Genomic DNA, 17,094 nt, shown 5'->3' on the forward strand with positions numbered 1-17,094 from the left:
ACTGCTTCCTACAGTTTCTTGCCACCATGTACACTGTGTACTTAATTGGATACATATTTCTGTCTGTGATGCAGAAAAGTGAAGATTTTTTTGGTTTTTTCCTCCATCTCTCCTTAGTTCACATGCTGTATCCTTTGCCTGATGTGTTTTGTATTCTTTCTACTCCCAAAGACTGCTCTGGTTCACAGGACCAAGTGCCAAAATCATCTTAGGTATCTTAGCAGTAGCTGCTGTATCAAAGCCATGGCCTTCTACATTCTGATGCTGTGAAGAGCTCCTGCACCAATTTATCAAGTGCAATGTGATATGAAGAAAATAGTTTCTTTCTGTTGTATTCAATTGTCTTGAACTGTAACAATAAATGCTGCACAAATATTTGCACTTGGCTTTAGAGGCACTTTTCTGCTGCCTCTCCTTCTTTAAAAGACCATACTGCAGCCTGCAGGTGATGCTGTCTCTAGAAAGCCTATGAAACATTGAAAGCTGAAAATCAGTGTTATGTTTTAGGCTTATGTGTGTTGAAATGACTTGTTAGTGATCTAAGACTGATCAAGAAAACATTGACTTCATATTCTTTAATGTTATTATTTATTATTAGCAATATAATCTTTTTTTTCCTTTTCCTAAAACCTTACAGTAGTTCAGAATCTGAGATGGAGGAGGAGGATGAAGAGGAAGATGATGAACAGCAACCCCCTTCAGACCTGGGTGGTGTGCCATGGAAAGAGGCTGTGCGTATTCACGCCCTCCTGAAGGGAAAGAGTGAAGAAGAGATTGAGGCTGAGCAAAATCATGAGATTGAGTACAAATATGATGATGAGGAGGAAGAATACGAAGAGGAAGAAGATGAGGAGTCAAGTGAAGGTTAGCTTGGTTCATCCTTTCTTTCTGCCAGCCAGCAGGGAAAAATGAGTTGAGTATTTGCCATGCAAAATAACAAAGATTTGCCTTGGAAAACTTTACTTCTTCTTTCACTTCTTTGTTGCTCTGATTTTTGAGGGAGTTATTGTCAAGGAAAGCTCAAGGTGGTTCATTCTGGATTCTGAAGGACTTTGCCCACAGGACAGTTTAGAGTACTAGCACTCACACAATGTGCTTCCCATACACCATGCCAGCATGTCAATTCACAGCCTTGTGCTGCTGTATTGGCTTATGGTTGGTTTTTATAATTATTTGGAATTAGATTTGAATGTGCCCTTTGTTCTCTGACAGCAGGAACTGGAAGCATTGTGCTTGCAGTGTTTTCAGTTTTAGAGTGCCTCACTAAGGGGCAGTGCCCTGTCACTGTCAGCAGGGCAGTGCACAAGAAGGTGCTTCTAGCTCTCCCTAGTTAAAAGATGGCTTTGATAGGAGTTCAGGTAGTTCCCATTTTAGCTTTGAAAGATTTCTGTGGAAAACTTTAGGGAAAGACTCCTTCCCCTGTGTTTGTCTCAGTCATCAAAATGCAAAGTTTGTGCTCCGAATAGACATGTTTCCAGTGTTTCACCACCATGCCAAATTTCTCACTGCTCTCGTCTTTGTCTTTATACTCACATTTCCTTTTTGAGGAGACTTGTAGACTCCAAAGAGCTTTTTTGTAAAGGTCTTTGGCTGCCTACTGCCAGCAGAGGTCCAGTGTGTTGAGTCTTAGTAGCAGTGTCGTTGATGAGCTCAGCAGGCTCCTTGGCTACCTTCTCAACCTAGGAGCTGAATGTCCATGAGTGAAGTCTGTGGAAACCAAGACTTCTTTATGAGTATGACAACATGTATGTTGTGTGTTCAGCCTGCTGAGCTGTGTGTTCTTGGACTGGTGTTGTTTCATTTGAGCAGTTTTCCTGCCAGGCGCTTGGAACACAGCGGGAGTACGGGGAGCTGCAGCATTTCCAGGCAGTCTCTCTTTCTGATCCTGTCCTCTCTCTTTCTCTCTTTCCCTCTCTCCATGGCTTGTGTGTGTACACGTGTGCCTGGTGCTAAATGTGGATGTGTGCTTCCCTCTGCTGTAGAGGGGGAGTATAACCCTTGGGAGAGAGAGCTGCAGCAAGGCCTCTGGCTTCAACGTCTCTCAGATGAAGAGGACTCGGGTACACATAAAGGTACCCATACACTGTCTCCACTTCCAGGGGAAGGTATTAAAGAGCAGGTCCCACATGAAGAGTTTCTGTGTTTTATTTCATTGTGTTACCAGCTCCCTCAAAACTGATTCAGTAGCCCTTGTTCATCTCCTGGTTCAAGTGCCATAAATCAGATCTGTCGTTGCCACTGGTTTTAGGAAGGTGATAAAGCTGCCAAGTACCTCAGGATTTATAGAAAACCTGAACAATTTTGCTGCTGTAATTTGCATGAACAGTGACTTCCAGGTAATAAGGAGTATCAGATTTGTTCTACACATGCAGACTACTTGCACCTGTGCATTATCTCAGACACATGGGACACATCAGAAGTACTGCCTTTGGACTGCTTGTGTCAGCAAAGTTGCTTTTTTTGTTGTCCTCTGTGTGTGTGTCTGTCTGTGGGGAGAGTCTGGAAGGAAACTAATCAAGCTACAGCAATCCCTCAAGATTCTTCAAACAGTTACATAATGGTCATAAAATTAATCAGACATTCAAATCTAACTGATTGTGTCATTTTTCCATGATGCATTCTCTTGCAGTTTATTTTTGGTTTTTTTGTAACACATGGTCCCAATAGCTTATTAACCCCTTATTCCCTCAATGTGGTTCATCAGAGCCAGAATATATAAAAGGAAAATCCAAGTGCCTTCCTGCATGTAAGGGAGCATATGCAGTTATCAAACTGCATATTTTACAGCTGATGGTTGTAATAACAGTAGCTTAGCTTCCAGCTTTTTTTTTTTTTGTTTTCCAAGAGAGAAAAAAAAAAGGAAGAAGCATTTGACTTTTTTGTCATCTAACTTTTCTGTGATAAGAATGAGAAGTATTAGTAAGGTGGCTGAAGGGCATACCTGAAGAAGGTCCCCCTGTTGCAGTTGCCAGGGTGCTTCTGACCTGACTCTTAAGGAGTTGGTTTGCAGGTGGCTCCTTACTCCAATGAAGTGAAAACCCTGAGCCAATATAGTGAAAACGTTGAGCCTGCCCACAGCTTATAAAGTGCTGCTGCTGCAGTGGAAATGGAGGAAAGCTACCACTCCAAATCTAAGTGCAATTAATGTTCAGCTTCCTGCAAAGCTTAGCAGGCAGCCCTGCGGAAAGGCTGAGCCACATGTTGTTTGAAATTCTCAAGCACTTAGACATTAAAGAAGTGTTAGGTTTGCCTCTAGGCCAAGCAGCAGCCCTTCATGTCTGGCTGTGCTGCTCGTTATTTATTGGAAAAGGTGAGAGGGACAGGACAGGCTCAAGCCTCTGTGGAAAAACTTAAGGTGTGTAGGTTACAGTGGTCTAAATCCCAGAGCAATCCACTTGAAAACATGCAGATCATGTGGGACCTGCTCTTTCCAAGCCTTGCTGAGTGACTCTGTACTTCTCAGCCCCTGCTGGCAAACCTAAACCTTTTAACACAGACCTTTGTGTGTTGGTGCAAGCGCTAACTCTACTCATCCTGGGGGCTGCATGCGAGCGCTTTGGGACGGAGCGAGGACAGCCCAGGCTCCTGTCCCTGCAGGATGGCCAGCGCCTCTGGTAGCCCTTGTGGTTCTGTAATTGACACAAAAACACTCTGGTGAGGCAACAGAGAAATAAAGCTGCAGAATCCTTGGCTACATTGTGAATCCTGCTCTGCATTTGGGTTTGTGCCTCTGAGCCCCTTTCCCTTTAATGACCATCTGCTGATTCTGTCCTTCCTGCAGTTCCTTCTGCCTGTTTCTTCTGCGGTTTTAATGCCAAATCTCACACATAGTCATTCCTGAAATGGAAATCCCAAACACTTTGTCATGTCTGGGAAAAACATGGCTGGGAGAGAGGAACTTGTTAAAATGAGACAGCAGGAAATAATGAATGCAAGCTTTAAATGCTGCTAATGTGTATTGTTTCCTTCAAACATTAGAGCACCATATGAAAATCTAACTGCTTTTGAGGTTCTAAACTGCTGCAAAAGTGCTTTGCCCTACTCAGTGGTAATCCAGTTGTTGTGAAAATTGACTTCCTACTTTAAAAAGTAAGTGGGCATTTTCCTTTCAGGCTGAGACATTTGCTTTTTGAAGACCACTCCTGCAGACAGTGTACAGGTGACACCTGTCCCCTGCAGAACCAGTTATTTTATTATGGATAAATGAAGCCTGAGTTACAGAACCAGAGCAGACAGCAATAGAGACAGGGTGTATAAATTTAATACCTCAAAGTGCTCCCAGGGCAGGTGTTCTGCAGAAGTTAAACAAGCTCATCAATTGCTCAAGGTGCCCATTGTTCCCTTTGACATTCCATAAGTAGCTGAGATTTGTGTAGGCAGGTAATTGAAGAGTAATGCTATTTCTCTTAAACAGAATAATTTGTGTGACAGGAATTCCCTTCTGGGGAGCTGTTAAGTCACAACCAAAATGCTGTTATCTTTCAGAAAAAAAATTCTCCCTTTGAACAAGTCAGTACAAAAGAGCCCAGAGTAAATAAAATGGTTTTAGGTGCTAAAATTAGCATGTGCCCATGTGTGCATATGTGAATCCACACACATGAAACTCTCAGATCCATCATGTTATTTAATTCACAAAGTGTGTTCCCAGACTAGAAAGAAGTGCCTAGCCCAATAGTAGGAAATGAAAAACCTTTTCTCTTGGTGCATCAGTCAGGTGGAGATTGTTCCTCACCTTTAACAGCAAGACATCTTTGGCAATAATCATACCGAATAGGCTGAAGGAGCTGGGAATTTCTGCTAAATTGGTATTTACATACCATATTCTGTTGGACACCCAGAGAACTTCTTTCATTTCAGCAAAGCTTCTTGCAATAGACATGATGTCTGATGATGCTTTAATGGCATCTCTCTGCCCTTGGAATGGCGTTACTCAGCTTGGATGGGAGGTGTGAGGAGCTGGATTGGTGGATGCGTGCGCACACAGTGCTGAGCTTTTTCTGTCTGTCTTGCAAACTGACCTTAGCCAATAATATTTTCTTTTCTTATTTCCTTTCCTATGATGTGCTACCTTTCCTTTCCACTGTTCTCCCGTCTTTTCCTCCCTGCCCTTCATACACCCTGCCCTACAACCTGTTATGCCATGCCCTCCTCCTGCTAGCTGGAAACCTTAGGCTGCAGCAGATTGTAAATCCGGTTGATCCTCTGGAGATCCTGGCAGATGTGCACTGGACACACATCCGTGAGAAAGAGGAGGAGGAAAAAATGGTCTCAGCCTCAAAGTCCTCCACCTCCAGAGGTAATCTCCCCCAAGCCCCACACCATCAGTTCCTGGATCCCAGCTGCAGCTGTTTAACTCTGTTGCTTCTGTGCCCTTCAAGACCAGTGACTTCAGCAGGGGCAGCAGTAATTGAAAAGAACTGCTTTCAAATTGCACTGAAATTACACTTGGTTAAACATTTTGCTTTTCAGGTCAGTGTCTGTTTAGAACTGCTGCTTTCTTGGCTCCGTGACAGTGTGACTTCTGGCCTATTTGTCTGCCTGCTTTGACTCCATAGAGTCCAATTTTTCCTCACCACACACAATTTAGTAGTGCTACCAATCAGCCCTCTGTAACTGACTAGGGATGCTAATAGTAGTAGTTTTGTGCTTTTTGTGGCAGGGAAAACTGCACTTTTTTGGGAAAGCTGAGGGACTGTGTTGTGTAGCTACTAGAGCAAAGACTGAACAGGGTCCAGCTTCTGTATCACGTGTGTTTCCGTGCTGCTTCTTTTCTAAGTATGTAACTGCATCTGGTATTAGCAGGGCATGGTGGGAGTCAAAGGGCTTGCACATCTGATCAGTGGTGGGTTTGACTCCCTGTGTTTAAGATTTGACAGTATATCTACCTCTAATGTGCAAGTTGTCAGTTACACAAAGGCAAACTTTGGAGGGGGAAAATGCCAATAGTCTAGATCTCATGTGAGCACCTTCCAGCAGTCCATGCTGACCTTGTTCTAGGCTATGTTACAGCGTGTCTTAAGGTAAGTGTGTCATAAGTGCTCTATCTGTGGGCTTAAATTGAGGTTTACCATACAGCTGATAAGCAGTGGTCTTCTCTCACTCTGCAACCATGGTGACACTATGGTAGAGGGAGTCTGTCTGCTGTGAGAAGGGGTGTCTTTCACAGAAAAAATGAAATTAGGTTAAAAATCCGGAGCTCTACCTCATGATACTTGATTCTCTTCTATTCCAGATAATTATCTTTCCCTTACAGTTTTAGATGTTTGGTAGAGGGGCTTTTTTAATCCTGATCTAGCTTGATACACAATTCCAGATCAGTTTGGCTATACTTATATTTACAGTTTGTAGAAGGCACTGGGTTTTTCTGGTGTGAAATTAGCTCCCAACAAATAAAAGATGGGTATTTTGTTCCCACTACAGCCACAGAAATAGGCTGAGTCCAACTCTCTGTAACTTTCAGTATTGCTAGAGTGGTTGATTAATGTTCAAAAAGCACTAAGTAAAAAATGTTTACAATATTCCTCAAGTTTACAACAATTAAGGCTACTTGTGCTTCTACTTGGGGGTCTGTGTCACTCTAGTTTCCAGATTTTTGTTTTAATTTGTATTTTATTCTCATAATCTGAAGGTCATGAGTTCAATCCTTACTTTTCTATGGGGGGCTATTACACTTGCCAGCAGCAGGTGATCTTTCCAAAATTGATTTTGTGGTCTTTCCAAATTCCTTTGGGAAGGGAGTCAGTATTTCCTTTCTGTTCCCTGAAAATGGGCCAACCTAGGTCTATCTTGATGTATAATTAGCTGCTTCTATTGCTCTGTCATATGGCAGAGGTGTGTGCAGGTGTTATCAGCAGTTTGGGTATGTCAAAGGCCATTGCCAGCATCTGTTTGTGGCAATGTTTAAGTTTTCAACCTGAGTGTGAGAGAGAGATTGTTCCTGGCTGAGGAGCTGTATTCCATGATCTGAGGTGTTTGGAGAGCCCACTGGCAGCAGCAGTGATAAGGTTTGATGTGACAGCCTGGGACAATGTCACAGCTCCCAGAAATCCCTCTCATTCTGCTTTGGGAGCTCTTCTTCCTCTGTTGGGCAGCACGGGGTCTGGGACATGTGGGACCCCTCTCTCATGGCTCAGCTCTTCCTTCTCTCAGTTTCCCTCCTCTGCAGAGTTCCAAGGGGAGCACGGTGGCAGCAGCCTGCTGGTCAGATATGGTGTCCTTCTCACTGTGCCACACAGGAATATTTCCTCTAACATTACAGATCCCAAAGGAACATTAGACCCTTGAGATTTGTGTGTTATCTCAATTTAATTCTCAAGCCTGGAATCGGGTGATTGAAATTTCATAGGTTTTATTCCTGTATTTGCTACTGAAAAATTTCCCTCTGTCACTCTTCTGTTTTAGACGCTGACTGCTGGTCTAATTTTGACTTCTTACAATTTATTGTTTTTTAAATTCAGCATCCGACCTTCCCTCCGTACGCCATGAGGCGGTACAGGCGTGGCTGGAGACGGTCCCTGGAGGTAGTTTGGTGATGTTCTATGTATTCCAATAACCCTGCCCCTCTCTTCTCCATGCCTTCAGCAGCTGAGCTGGTCCTTTAACCCTGGAACTTACGGCCCTGTCGCTACTGCATGAGTGGAGGTGGAGGGGGGACGGGGAGTGTGCATGTCCGCCTTGCTCAGACAGCCCCTTCTCGCATGAGCTCCACACTCACCCTAACCCTCGCCAGGCAGGCCGAGGACAGCTCATCCTGGGGGCAAGAATGCAGGAGGGATCCAGCTGAGCACTCAGATTTGCTTGGTCAACTGAAGATGGGGCCAGGTTTTCTTCCCCCAACCCTTAGACTAAAAGAACACGGGGCTTTCTTGCAGTTGAAAGGTTAAGTGACTGAGAGTGCTTAAAGCAATTGCACTTCTCTGTAGCAACTGCAAACTGTAGTTATGTGGTGAAGAAAAAGAAGAGAAGAGTAAGTTGAAGCTAAGATCTTTAGGAATAGTGGTGGTTCTTGTATTTCTTTTTATTCAGGAAAGCCTCAGGATCGTTGAAGGATGGTAGACCTCAGCTGATTTTTTTGTGTGGTCCTCTAAGCTCTATTACAAACTGATGAGCCTGAAGATTCTGGGATGACAGTGAGGGAGTACATTGTGTAAAGCTGTGAAGGTGTCTGAATTAGTGGAGCAGTCTGTGCTAGGTAGTTGATCTTCAGCTGAGTTGCTTTGGCACATCAGAATAGCCAGCTTGCCTTTAAAACTTTGCTTCTGCTGCTGCTTTGGCAAGTCAGCAGTGTTTACAAGGTGTCTGCACAGATGCAGGCTGCTCACAGCTGCCAGCTAATATGAACCAAGTGCTGATCCCAGTTTCTGGCTGCAGTAGTGTGTAACTTCTGAGTTATTGTGTGACAGCTTTTGGCCTCTTGCTCCTCCTCCTAACTGCATATATGTATATGCACAGTATATGTATCATATAACCAGCCACTGCAAGCTTCCTGTGTCCCTCAGAGTGGGATCCACCCTTGCACCAAGTTGTTACCTATTGATGCATCTGTAATCTTACCATGGAGTTTTTTGTACCAACCTATTTAAAACCTGATTTTCTCCTCTCTCTCCAACATAATCCGTGTGTGTCACATCCATTCATGGTTTCTGAATCTGAAGACCCACACATACATACTGGATTCAGATATTCTTAACACTAGTTACGTTTTTTGCAAATTTTGATTAAGATTACTCACATTTGCTATTACCATAAAGCATTCCATGACATTTTCATTTCCAAAATAACATAAGCTATTGCATACCTAAGCAATTATCAGACTGGGACATGGTTTGGTTTTGTTGAGTAGATTTATAAATGCTCCTGTGGGCACTCCAGCCTTTTCCACATGATTCAGTTTTCCTGTGCTTGACATAGGTAAGGGTCTGAATTTGATAATCCTCTGATGTAAAGGAATAGGCCAGTACATTATCACACGTGAGTGGAACTGCATTTCACAGTAGTTGACAGAAAATTAACTACTCCATGCTCACTACAGAGCATAGAAAAAAAGGAAATTCTCAGGTTGAAGGAAGAAGACAAACCACCTGCTGAAGGCTGTCTTTTGAAATAAGCAAAAACCTGTATTAAAGGAGAGGCTGCAAGACCTCAGTTTTAGGGGGGGGGTTAGGCAATCTTGTTTTCAAGATTGCCTTAATTAGCAATGCAATGATGTAAATAGTTCCAAGAGCCATGCCATCACTAGTAAATAAAAAGGATCAGGAACTGGAAGTGCTCACTTTTTTTTAATATTTAAATTATGTTTAATGGAAATGTTTAACCAAAAAAAAAAAAAAAAAGGCAACAAATAATCCATTGCACAGGGTTTTTTTAAAGTATCATTTAATAATGAGATTTATACTCCACACTTTGGTCTTGTCTCTCCTCCTGTAATTAAATGCTGTCAAAAGCAGTAATGTCAGATGTCATAGTTTTCAGAGTTACAAATTCAAGATTCTGTTCTTTGTTTTGGCCTAGTAAATCAAATTGTGGTCTGTAAATGGGAAAAAAAAGTTTTGAATATCTAATTTGAATGACTTTAAAGTGTCTCAGTTAATGATCTATAACAGAAAAAAAGTTTTACATATGTCATTTTAATTACTTTAAAGTGTCTTAATTTGTGCCCTAGTCACTTGTACAGCCTATGCATTTTCTTAGACCTTATTACCAAAGGCTGCTCTAGCTGCACAGAGTTAAACAGTTTCCAAGTGTAATAATGGTAAATCCCATACCCAATCTCTGTCTTTGACTTACACCTTCAAAGCCAGTTTCAATTTCAAGATGAACAGTCCTGGTTAATTGTGAGGTTCCAGTTTTGACCTAATACACATATCCTGTCAAGTGGTGGTAACTGTTCTGTTGTGGTAAAGAAAAAACCAAAATCTTCCTGGAAGAACAGTAACTTTTATTCTGGTTTGATGTCCTGCCAGTCCCCTTCTCGTTTAATTTTTCACAACACCTGTTGCTCAGAAAAGCCCTGGCTGCTTTCACTGTAAGTACCTTGGAGACTCCCCAAGGGCAGGCATTCCTTGATTCCCTGGAGTCTAGAAGTGTCACTTCACCATAGATGTCTCTGCAGGTGACATATTTCAGGATTTCTTGTATTGACAGTAACTGATAAACATCTCCAGTATAAACTGTTGGTACAGTTCAATATAGAACTTTTTCACTGTGTAGTGTTTGTTTTCTTTTCTTTTTCCCTCAATATTTGAATATATTCTAGCTCCATGTGAGGAGGATGATGTGGAGGATGAGCTGGGTACAGAGCCTGCAGACACAGAAGGGCAGGCAGGTGAAGAGGGAGACACGGGTGCAGAGCTGGACGATGGTAGGGTACCACTGTGCAGCCTTTAAACCTGTTGTGTGAACAGAATGTATTGGCAATGAACACTTTGCATGAGGGTACTTAAACCTGGTCTTATTTTTAGAGGTGTGGGAGTTTGTTTCAAATATCTGAGAGCCAGGAGTGAGGGACAAAAAGAAAGAGAAGAACCTCAATGTCCTGGATTATGTAATGAATTTCTCATGTCCTCTCACCCTACGTCTTGTGTCTGTATTCAGTACTAATCCTTATGAATAACAGAAATAGAATTAAATTTGTGAAAGGTCCATAATACTGTCAGAATGCTTCCTGTGCTATTGTAAAATTAACTGCATATGGCAGAAAACATGGAAAATTTTCTAGAGAACTGATAAGGCAGGACTTCAATTACTGATTTAACTCTTTGTACTAACAGTCCAATCATTTACTGCTTACATTTACTGCTTAAATAACTAATTATCACCAAAAATGGAGTGAACATTTAAGTGTTCAGGCTATGAAAGTGGTTAGCACCATATGAATAGAAAGTATTATGCCCTGATGGACTTGTATCCAAGTTCTCTTGGTTTTTTCCCTCCATGATCAGACATCGCCTCTGATGCAGAAGCGGAGTTTCGCTTACGGCAGAGTGGTGCCGAAGGGGCAGAGCTGAAAGTGTCTGAGGATGAAGAAGAAGCAGAAAGTGCTTCTCACAGTGTGACAGAAGGTAATCACTTTCTCTCTAGTGCCTGAATGATGTTAATTGCATTTGAGATAGTCTGTACAGTTATGGGATTTAGGAGAAGAGAGTCTCTTGGATTTGAACCGTCTCGCAGCTCTCAGTGGCAAGGTCTCTGTTTGCATTAACATTTTGAGAAGAATGTTCTGAATCCATTAGTTACAGTTTTGTAAAATGTGAGAACCCTTCTAACTGTTTTTTTCTTGTAAAAGTTGTTATTAAAAAGCTTTGGATACCATTTTGGGTGTTTAAAAATTTTTGTTGTGTTCCAGATGTCGAATCTAAAATTTGTAAAAAGCCGAGAAGTTTGTTACACACTAATTGCTGTGTGTAACTTTAAAAAAATGATGGAATTTTAATGGTTTATGTATTTTTGTAACATTTTTCTTTTCCCTAGATTCATGCAAGCCACCCACCCCTATCCAGCCCTCTAGTGACAGTGTTCTTCCTCTGTCTCCAGCTGCTAGTCCCAAAGCAAAACAAGCAGAGGTAAGAAAGGGAGTCTTTGACATTTTCTACTTAGCACCTGTAGTTCAATAAAACAGTTCATTGGATAAACTAATGAGGACTGACCGCAGGGGGCTCTCCTTCTTTCTTGTCTCTAATATTTATGTTGATCTTGAAATCTGACTTCATTTAGGCTTAAAATATAATGTATACTATCTGTTTTCCTATCTTCAGAGTGCAGTGGCTCTATCACAGCCACACAAGTTCCCATCACAAATCCCCAGGCAGAATTATACTGGGTATTTTAATTTCAGTGAGCAGCTAGCAACAGGTATATCTGATAAATGTAGGGAGCCATAGGCAAGGTGTTTCCTGTTTAGCTTGGTCTGGCTGTCTTTGATGTGTCAAAAGCAGATTCTGTGCAGTTGCAATTGAAAATTACAGTAGTAACCAAAGCAGTGCCTGTTTATTCCAGAGCTCAACATAGTTCACTTAAGGAAATAAGTCATGTCAGTGTTGTACTGTCATGTTGTCAGCCCTGGTAGGCAGCTTGCAAATGTACTGCAGTGTGTAAGAGCTGGAAGTATATGACCCTTAAAATGTTCAATTCAAGTTTTCCCTTCCAAATGATTTGGTTGTTTTTTTGTTTTTTTTTTAGGGGAATTGCTAAAAGATTGTCTTGGAGAGCTTTGGCATAAACCAGTTTACTTTTACAGTGGGCTGAGTCTGGCTTGCTGACAGCATTTGCTGACAGCATTCACTTTCTATTAAAATAAAGTTTGTTTTTTTGATGGCCATCTAATGATTGTGGCAGACACAGTTATTGTTTAGCAGGCAGACTTTGGGACATTAGTATTTTGATACTTGGATGGTTTCCTTATTTCTATCTCTGTTAAAAAAAAAAAAAAAAGGAGCTGTATTCTCATGTGCACAGTGATTATTAATATTCCCCTTTTCATTTTTCTCTAGGAGGCAGAAGATCCCCTGGCTGAGGTGTGCCGTGCAATAAAATCCCCAGAGCCACGCTTTTTTCCTGAGCCTTTCATTCTTGAGGAAAGACCAAAGGATGAAATTCCCAAAGAAAGGAAAGTTAAGAGCCCTTTGGTGCCACCATCTCCAGTGTTGTCCCAGCCTGTTGCATCACCAGAAGCCATTGCACCCCCATCACTAGCAGAGTCTCAGCCAGGGGCACCAGCACTGCCCTCATCCCCAGCATCTGCTCAAATGCCTATCTGTTCCCAGCCTTTGCCTTCTGCTGAAACATCCATTCCATCCCCAGTGGAGCCTCCAGTATGCTTCCAGCCTGTCCCAGCCTTAACATCTACTCCTTTAGCCAAACTGGCCCTTAGGGGCCAGGATGGTGAGGTGGAAAAACTGGGGAGCCCCACTACTGCAGAAGAAGCCCTGAAACGGAGCAGCCTCGTGGAAGAGTTCTGGATGAAGAGTGCTGAAATCCGAAGGAGCTTGGGGCTCACCCCTGTGGACAGAAACAAACGCTCAGAGAGCAACTTCACTGTGTCTGCTCTGGAGGCAACTCCTCAGAAGACTTTCAATAGCAGGAATATTTCAGGGGATGAAAGGATCCATCCTGTGAAACCCCAGCCTGCCCCAAGAAGGCAGGGACTCTCCAAGTTAGAAAATGAGCAGATTTCTCTGCTCACTCCGAAGTCTCCATCAGAAAAAGAGCTAAAGATTTCCAGTGAAGTACGGGGAGACGTATCCAGCAGCTCTGGGCTTGGCCTTCAGGAGAGCTCATCTAACATGAGAACTATGGCTAGCCAGAGCTTCAACACTTCTGACTCCACCATGCTAACTCCTCCATCGAGCCCGCCCCCACCACCTCCTCAGAACGAGGAGCCGGCCACGCTGCGCAGGAAGAGGTACCAGGCACTCTGGCAGAATGAGGTGGAAGCCAGGTCACCTCCAACACCAGCATCAACACCTCCTGCTCCCCGACACCAGGAGCCAGCCCCTCCTGCCAAGGAGACCCCCCCGGCCAAGAGGGACGACGTGCGGAAGTCGTTCGCGGAGAGCGTGGATGAAATTCCGTTTGCTGATGACGTGGAAGACACGTACGATGACAGGACAGAGGACTCAAGCCTGCACGAGAAGTTCTTTACACCTCCTACCAGTAGGCCAAGGCCAGAGAAACCACATCTTTTGCCCTTGGTCAGAGAAAATGGTGGTCTACCCTCCATGGAAGGAGGGGTTCACCATAAGAAGAGAGTGTTCCCTGACATTTCTGTGGAGGCCAAGGAGCTTGCTGAAGAAAGAATGAGAGCCAGAGAGAAGTCTGTCAAGAGCCCAGCACTACGAGATGCCATGGCCAAACAGTTGTGTAAGATGAAAGATATGGAGATGACTGCTGCTGCTGCTACTGGGGCCACAAGGGCACGAAAGGCATCTTCTATGCCCTTGAAGACCAAAGAGTTGTTTTATGAGTCTCCAAAACATTTGGCCTTGAAATTAGCAGAGGGATCCGCACGAAAACATAATTCTGCTACTGAGAAGTACTCCACTCCTCCTGCTGATATGGCTGGACCTGAAGGGTCTGTCAGCTCTTCAGAAGGCTCCAGTGGGAAGAGTAAGAAAAGAAGTTCCCTCTTCTCCCCTCGTAAGAACAAAAAGGAGAAGAAATCCAAAAACGATAGCAGACTTTCTGACAAATCTAGTGGTGGGACAGAGGAAGCAACAAAGCCTAGGTCGTTATGGAAGTCTGTTTTCTCTGGCTATAAGAAAGACAAGAAGAAAAAGGCTGATGAGAAATCTTGCCCAAGTACTCCCTCAAGTAATGCCACTGTGGATTCTGGCAAGCACAAACCCTCTCCACTGATTACAGCTGCAGGTATAACTGATAAGTGCCTCTGCATTGTGCACTTCTACTTTTCCGAGGTGTCCTTGAAAGTAGTTTTGGTTTGCTTTGTTGTTCAGCTGCTGTGCTGAATGCTGCTGCTCCCCAGTGTCAGATGGGCAGAGCAGGGTAAGTGCTAGGGACTGGATTTGTGTTTCTGCATATTTACAGAGTCCAGTGAAAAAAACCTGGAATTCTAACTAAAGGCTTAACTCTCAATATGTACAAGGTACATCTGTTTTATGTCTTAGATATGAGAAATAAGCATCATTTATTGGAATTTGTGACATTTCATCCCTACTTTAAATCTGATCTTCATCTTTTCTTTGGCTGATCTCTCTTCTTTCTTTCCATCTGGCTCCTCAGAAGCTGAAGACTGCAGAGATGCTGTTATTCCTGTTCTCAGTAATCTGGTGGCTGTCTGCTGATCTCTGAAGGAGGGATTTGACAGCCTCCTATAAATCCTTCACATGCCCGCCAGTTGCAGGCAGAAATGTTTAATGGTAGCTTGGGATACAGTAAAGAAGAGTTACCCATAAATGTGATTAAAAGCAAACATGTTACATTTCTCTGGCATTGTACAAACAGCCAAAATAGAGCCAGCTGCTGTCATTCCAAGTGCTATATCTATCCTAAGAGCATTGATACAACACAAAAAGAGAACCATGATCATTATTTCTATCAGCATTTGGAGAAAGTGATGCTCTCTTAGAACAGCTCAAACTCATGCTGGTCATTTTGTGGAGCAGGGATTCTTTGATCCTCCCAGACAAAACAACTGACACAAAAAGGACTGAGTATTTTTGGTGCTCAATCAAACAACTTACAGCTGAGCTCTGAAGAGTTTACAGAAAGGATTGTTACCACTTCTCTAACTTCCTCTTTCTGTTCCCACTTTGACAGATCTACAGCTCCGTCAGCACCTGAGTTTCTCAGAGGACTCTGACCTCTCCAGTGATGATATTCTGGAACGTTCCTCCCAGAAATCCAAACGAGAGGTATGTAGGTGGGAAGTGCATTTTAGATGGGTCCAGCACCAGTCAAATCACAGACTCAGAGAATCACATCAGAAACCTAGGTGATTAATGGTGTTGTTTTTCTTTCTCCCATGGAGCAGGTCTTCCTTTAAGTTGGCTGGCTGTCTTATCTAAAATAAGCTGGTTTTACTTGTTTTCATGATTACAAGCTACTCTGCAATGTTATTGTAAGAAGGATCCATTGTCTCACTCTCCCATTACTTTACTGGACACTAAAAGGAGACAGACTGGCCTGTAGTCTCCTGGATATTCCTTTTTCCCCTTTTTGAAAATGGGATTTTGTTTCCCCTTTTCTAGTCAATGGGAACTCCTCCATACTGCCACAGCTTCTCAAATATGATTGATAGTGGCTTAGGCCCTTTCTCTACCAGTTCCCTCAGAACTTGTGCACCTGTAGGTGCCTTAGGTGTTCTTTCTCCAACATGGGCACTTCTTAGTTCTCCCAACCCCTTCTGTGACTGGGATGTCGTGGCTGGAGCCACTTGCTGGTGAAAATCAAGACAAAGTTAGAGCAGCTCAGCCTTTTCCATATCCTGGATAACCAGGTTTCTGGAGAGGGCCCATGTTTTCCCATGTTTTCACTGACTTACCTGTAGAACCTTTCCTTGTTGCCATTGATGTCCCTGGGCAGATTTAATTCTGTCAGGGCCTTAACTCTCCTAACCTGACCCTGGCTGCATGGAGAATTTCTCTGAATTCCTCCCAGGCTACCTGTCCTTGCTTCTATCCTCTGTAGACTTCCTGTTTCTGTTTGAGTTTGTCCAGGAGCCCCTTGTTCACCCACACAGACCTCCCAGCATTTTTGCCTCTTTGTTAGGATGCATTGCTTCTGAGGTTGGACGAGGCAATCCTTGAATGTTAACCAGCTTTCCTGGGCCCCTCTTCTCTCCAGGGCTTTATCCCATGGCATTCCACTAAGCAGACCCATGAAGAAGCCAAAGTCTGCTCTCCTGAAGTCCAGGGTAGGGAGCTTGCTGTGCACCCTCCCTACTGACCTAAGGATCTAATATAAGAATTTAGTTTAATTGCACACGTTTGTATGTGGAAAATGTATAGTGAAACCAAAGTTTCAAAGCTAGGTGTTTTTTAATTATTTTATTCATTTTTTGAATGTCACTATTAATGCAAAAAACAAGGGAATAATTTAAGGAACTGTTTGATTATACTAATGAAGAATCCTGCTTTCATTGCTGAGAGCCTCTAAGCTCTACTAGACAGAATTGGCAAGGTTTGGAGGAATATGCAGAGATTTTATTGACCCCACAGAACACTAAGGCTCTTCTGGTACACTAAAATGAAAACTGTGTTCCCCCTGTTCTTTCCTGGTGGTGCCTGGTACACAAATTAAAAAAAACTCAAGAAGAAAAGAACCTCTGGGAGGGAAATGTCACAGGCACAGTGGACTGTGCCTTCTGTCTCAAACCTGTCATCCCATGTGCACAAATCAGTCTCAGATGCCAAATTGATCCTTGGCTGAGATGGCAAAGGTGTGCAAGTACTGCAAATTAAAGTGTCATATGAAATGCTTTCTAAGTATATATGGTAGAATGAACTAGAATAGCTAATGAATGAATTTAAGGCTGGTGGAAGAAATTGATGAACTAAATAGGAATTTTCTGTATTTACTTATCTCTCTTTTAATCTCTTTCCCTAGTTGGTCTAGATCTCATCTGAGAGGAAGATGATT

The 17,094-nt window shown here is 43.0% G+C and overlaps 1 protein-coding gene across 18 annotated transcripts in view; it reads left to right on the top strand.

Moving 5' to 3' along the window:
* Positions 1-17,094, top strand: part of MICAL3 (microtubule associated monooxygenase, calponin and LIM domain containing 3) — a 174,134-nt gene that overhangs the window by 130,320 nt on the left and 26,720 nt on the right. For 11 of the 18 annotated variants that reach the window (XM_059848075.1, XM_059848076.1, XM_059848074.1 and 8 more), the window contains 8 exons: positions 638-864; positions 5,159-5,296; positions 7,458-7,520; positions 10,256-10,360; positions 10,941-11,060; positions 11,470-11,561; positions 12,489-14,364; positions 15,274-15,368. In XM_059848075.1, the coding sequence (XP_059704058.1) occupies positions 638-864; positions 5,159-5,296; positions 7,458-7,520; positions 10,256-10,360; positions 10,941-11,060; positions 11,470-11,561; positions 12,489-14,364; positions 15,274-15,368 (2,716 nt within the window). Of the gene's footprint in view, positions 1-637; positions 865-1,982; positions 2,073-5,158; positions 5,297-7,457; positions 7,521-10,255; positions 10,361-10,940; positions 11,061-11,469; positions 11,562-12,488; positions 14,365-15,273; positions 15,369-17,094 lie in introns of all 18 variants that reach the window. The other 7 variants (XM_059848091.1, XM_059848077.1, XM_059848081.1 and 4 more) reach the window with 7 other exon arrangements.

Source organism: Haemorhous mexicanus, chromosome 5, assembly GCF_027477595.1.
Source record: "Haemorhous mexicanus isolate bHaeMex1 chromosome 5, bHaeMex1.pri, whole genome shotgun sequence".
NCBI classification, from domain to species: Eukaryota; Metazoa; Chordata; class Aves; order Passeriformes; family Fringillidae; genus Haemorhous; species Haemorhous mexicanus.